The sequence below is a fragment of the Cottoperca gobio genome, unplaced genomic scaffold, assembly GCF_900634415.1.
Source record: "Cottoperca gobio unplaced genomic scaffold, fCotGob3.1 fCotGob3_134arrow_ctg1, whole genome shotgun sequence".
NCBI lineage: Eukaryota > Metazoa > Chordata > Actinopteri > Perciformes > Bovichtidae > Cottoperca > Cottoperca gobio.
Genome location: NW_021166800.1, coordinates 1 through 5000, shown reverse-complemented (window position 1 = coordinate 5000; position 5000 = coordinate 1). Strand labels below are relative to the sequence as shown.

General features: G+C 41.3%; 1 protein-coding gene across 1 annotated transcript in view; it reads right to left on the bottom strand.

Moving 5' to 3' along the window:
- Window positions 1–4924, bottom strand: part of LOC115004562 (sodium-dependent multivitamin transporter-like) — a 12275-nt gene extending 7351 nt beyond the window's left edge. Inside the window, exons 1-12 of the mRNA XM_029426225.1 lie at window positions 4863–4924; window positions 4090–4141; window positions 3879–3946; window positions 3270–3424; window positions 3022–3162; window positions 2596–2725; window positions 2423–2511; window positions 1739–1851; window positions 1360–1427; window positions 1065–1151; window positions 797–981; window positions 334–437 (exon numbers count right to left, since the gene is read on the bottom strand). Of these exons, the coding sequence (XP_029282085.1) occupies window positions 334–437; window positions 797–981; window positions 1065–1151; window positions 1360–1427; window positions 1739–1851; window positions 2423–2511; window positions 2596–2725; window positions 3022–3162; window positions 3270–3424; window positions 3879–3946; window positions 4090–4141; window positions 4863–4865 (1195 nt within the window). The 5' untranslated portion in view covers window positions 4866–4924. The remainder of the gene's footprint in view (window positions 1–333; window positions 438–796; window positions 982–1064; window positions 1152–1359; window positions 1428–1738; window positions 1852–2422; window positions 2512–2595; window positions 2726–3021; window positions 3163–3269; window positions 3425–3878; window positions 3947–4089; window positions 4142–4862) is intronic.
- Between the last annotated feature and the right edge of the window lie 76 nt (window positions 4925–5000).

Here is a 5000-nt window from a genome sequence, read left to right as displayed (position 1 = left end):
TTAGACAACCGTTTGCATATGAAAAAGAGTAGTTAACCATGAAATGAAACCATAAAATTGTAACTTAGTGCCTCACGGAGCAGGAGCCCAGCAAGAGACCGCTGCTCAGGTAGAAGGCATCATGTGACCCCCCCAAAGAGTAGTTTTTAAATCTGTGTGGGCATCACATGACCTTTGATTCCAAAATTGGCCACTAAGCACTGTATATGGGACTTTGTGATTCAAGCCGTTATTGCCATCGATATTGTCATGATTCCATATCAAACACTTGCAGTGGCAATAGCCATTGTTGAGATGATAAAGTTGGTTTCAAAGCTGATGGAGTGTGTATACCTGTTAGGAAGCTGACTAGCAGTCCCACCACCACCACCACGGTGGAGTTGTGAGCACTATACCACATGTAGGACAGCGAGTAGAGTGCCTCCACACCCGTCAGCCTGAAGGAAAGGGGGAAGTCAAAAGACAAATTGACGTTAAACCTATCTGATCACCATTATGTGACTGAACATCTGCAGTCTACCTGTAGTGTTCACTGAAACACATACAGTATCTGTAGATGTACAACAAACCAATGTTTGTCACACATCTATACAGCACACACAGTGAAATGAAACTTAGTATTAGGAGCAGTGGGCAGCCATTATAAATGCCTGGGGAACGTCTTCGGGGTCTGGTGCCTTGCTCAAGGTCACCTCGGCACCAGTCCACACTCCGTACTTGTCTGGTTCCCAGGACAAGTCCCCACGGACTGAGCTACTGCAGCCTGTAAGGTTAGTTCGTTGGACTCATGTGTTACCTCAGCTTGGCTGTGGTGGAGTTGACCAGTGTAGTCATGACAGTGGTGGTCATGTTGTCAAACAGGGGCAGAGCAGTGGTGTTGAGTGCTGCCACTGGGATGGTATCAGACATACGCATCAAAAAGCTGCCAATGCCGATCCAGAAGGCCATGGCAAGGCCTGCTACTAACCCGACCACTGCACCCTGTGGAGGTAACACATGGGTTTGTTCAAACCTCTTCTCAAACCAAACGTGTACAAAATAAAAGCACAAATTATAGGACTCACGGTAGAGTTTGCCCAGGGAAAGAACAATCCAAGACAGAAGAGGCCCAGCAGAGGACCACCCACCATCCCAAAGATGCTGAAGGCTGCCTGAAGGCACAGAGGACACAGAGCATGGCGCCGATAATGTGTGTGCTAGTTAACTGCACTGAACAGCTGCAATAGTACAAAAAAACCTTGAAAAATATTTTTTCTAAATGAAAGTAATTTAAAAGACTCATGGACACATTTTTTAATGCGCATTTCCTTAAAAACTATTTTAGATTATGCCACTTTTCTTGATGTCAATATTGTGTACCTGCAGCACAGATCCCATTATAGAGGCGACGTAGGCCATAGCGAGACACACCAGGCCGTAGACCAAAGCTGTGGACCAAGACATGACAAATAAATATTTAGTTCTTACAGTTACATCATCAGCAGGTTATATACTGCACTGAGTAGGTTCAAGTAAATAGTGAACTAAGCAGCATTGGAGTATTAACACAGACTTTTTAAATCACAGTATGCTTGGCTAAAGACTCTCACTGATTAGTAACCTTAAGACATTTAAATGTACAAACCAGGTTTTATATTCAACAATAAAGTTTATAAAAATACAATATCAAGTAGAACATGACAAAAACCAAAGCACATATTTCTTTGGACATGTACAATAAGGGCATTAAAGCACTTACCGAGGCCCTTGGACAGCAGCGTAGCTTTAGCTTCAGTCATGTTTGGAAAATGAGGTTTAATCAGGTCCTCCATGGTTACGGTGGCTAGGGAGTTAAAGGCTGAGGAGATGGTGCTGAGGAAGAAAAAAATGGGATTTAGTGAACAGCTGGGAGTATGTAACGTATTGTATTGTCTGTACAGCACACGCGTTCAGGATAGTGCATAAATATTGTAATTATCAGAAACTTTCTAAACGTGAGAAATGCCCTCACTTCATGTCCAGCTGATGGTGGAAAATGTACTCCTGGGAAATACAGTGAGATTTCTAATTGCATTTCAAAATGAGCACATGTTAAAAGGATACTCACTCATTGACATACCAAATTAAATTAAACTAAATTACGAAATAAGAGTTTAGTGGAAGGCCATCAAAGTAATAAGAGCTGCACAGCTCTTGATACTCAGCACATTAAATAATGTGGTTTCTGTCAATGAAGCATGTTATTGCCAAGCTCTATTATTTTAATACTGACTGGGATGAACAGGATTATAAATGACTTAGATCACTTGAATTGCTGTGAAAAAGCAGGTAGAAGGTCAACAACTGCAGGACAAGTTGTGAATCAGCTTCATTGTTCTATTAACCTGCTTACTACAGGCAAACATTCAACAGTGAATGATCCTTTTCTTCTCGGGTCATTTACCTGAGAGCGCCGCTGAAGAGACAGGCTACAAACAGTCCTGCGAGCCCGGGCAGATCCTTAAACACATCCATTACAAAGTACAGCACCATCTGCACAGAGCAACACAACATCAGGATATACCTCCAGAGTCACATATAACAAAGACTCTGCATTCACCACAAATTAATGTTAACCTGGTCATTAGTTTTGACGAAGCCCTTGTCCAGAGGGCTGTCCTCTCCATAGCGAGCAAACATGACAAGCCCCATCAGACAACCTAAACACAAGACAATCTGCTGGCACGGGAAAACTACGTAGCAAGACCTGGAAGGACATTAGAGGTGATGACAAACTGTCTATGGGACTGTCAACAATGGAGACAACATGACCGACATCATAAAAAAGGTACATGATGAAAATGAAAAATAATGTTTAAAAGTAACATTATAAATAATGTAGAATACTTATAGAAGTTAGCAGTTAGCTTTTGTAATTACAAATAAATTGTTATTACAAAAGGCAGCATGTTTTTGAACATGTTTGAATAGTTCAACATGTTGTATGGGTTAATATTCTATAATCAAAAACACAACGCATGTTGTTGTGAGTCATGTACTCACATGATGGCCTCTTTCTCCGTACGAGAACTGAGGTACCTCTGGACCTGGGCCTGGTTGACCCCGTACAGAGCCAACATCAGGAAGACTCCTCCCACACCTAGCGTCCAGAAGGTGTGGCGCTCCAGAGGGTCAGGGTTCAGGCTACACAGGCAGACAGTCAATACTACAGGATTGTTCTTTGGCCCTACCTTTATGCACTGCAACATGTAAAGGGAGTGAGGAATACTTCAAATATGCTGACTACTCACTCCAGTCCAGCAATGCGGCTGCCATTGACCGCTTTCCTCCACACCTCTGCCATGCCCCCAGCCTGATTGGCCCCCACTACGATGACCGTCAGCTGGCCCGCAAACATTACCACCGTCTGGAACACATCGGTCCAGATCACCGCCTTCAGCCCCCCCTGGGACACAGGAGCAGTGGATCCACTTAATATTCCATAATGATCAGCATTAACATCTGGTGATCAAAGCCTTGACATATTGACAACTAATGCTAAGTGACATCCATGTTCCTCAGATAACAGGAGATAATGTTCGCAAAGAAATATCATCAGACATCAGAGCAAAGAGAAATTCATTAAATGTTTTTCAATAGATTTTACAATGAAGCGCAGGTGGATGTTTTATTCTGATTGTGATTCACCAATTCTTGTCTAAATAGTATTGAGAGTACTGAAAAGTTTCTTCATCTTTTAAATTAGTTTTATATTACAGGATCGTTCTTTGGCCCTACCATATATTAGCTCTTGTTTAGAAAGGCTGGTCTTCATTTAGTTGTTGCATGTTGTACAAATATTTTGTGTCAGTAGTCATTTGTGAAATTGACACTGGGTTTAGGAAAGATTGAGGACTCACCAGAGCAGTATATAGTGTGCACACCAAGCCCATGGCCAGCACTGCCCCCCATAGGTCAAAACCTGTCACTGCAAGTGAACAGAGAGCATTACCAAACACTGCATGCAGGTTATACTAGAACATGTACTGCATTGCATATCATTAGTAGCTGTGGGAAGCTGTATGTTTAAAAAGGGTGCGATAATCTTGTGGTAAAATATGCTACTCTTACCTGCATTGAGTGCCAAAGCTGGGGCATACAGGACAACACCCATATAAATGACCTGCAGAGGAAGAGAAAAAACATTGCAGAACAGGAAAGTCACAAAAAAAGAGCTGAACTCATGACTCACACGTGTCAGATTATACCTGCTGTAAAACCTGCTGTAACTGTAAAACAGTCTTGACATAGTAAGAAAATAAATTTAGACAAAGAGAGGTTTGGTTTGACAAATCTAACTGACCTTGGGATAGTTTGATAATACAACTATGTGTATACAATTAAACTTTGTATCTAGGTCTCATCATTTGCTGATGAAAAAGCAAAGTAGCCTTTAGTCAACCCACCATCAATTACATTTTACAAGGGTCAATGTGACATTCCCAGGGCCAAAGTTTCAGTCAGGCTGTGATACAATTGGCCAATGAGTGCATTCTTAGATCTTTTATTTCTAAATGTATTTCTTAATCATAGCACTCCATAGACAAAACATTTATTTTATTGTATTGACTAACATAAAATTGTTATTGCCTTTCTTACTTCATGTTTTACTATCTTACTGGCTGACTTTAGTTGCCAACTTGCTGAACCAAATGGGAGCTTGCAATAAAATGATTTTACATCATTTTTTGTGTCAAATAATTAATGTCTTTACCAAGCATCTGTTTAGGTGACATTATGCCCAGGTAAAAGGCACCAATTAGATCCCTGATTCCTGCAAGTATTGGCAAGACATAGCCCAGAAACTAATGTACAAAGAAAGCAAAACATGCAAACAAAGATACCATCTGAAAGATGAAGGTCACAGTCCCACATATGCGAACCGTCTTGTTAAAGCGCAGCTCCAGATACTGTCGAGGGGAGAGAATGTCGAAGGAAAAAAAGGGATAAACAAAAGGCTGGTTAAAATATCATGTTAGTCA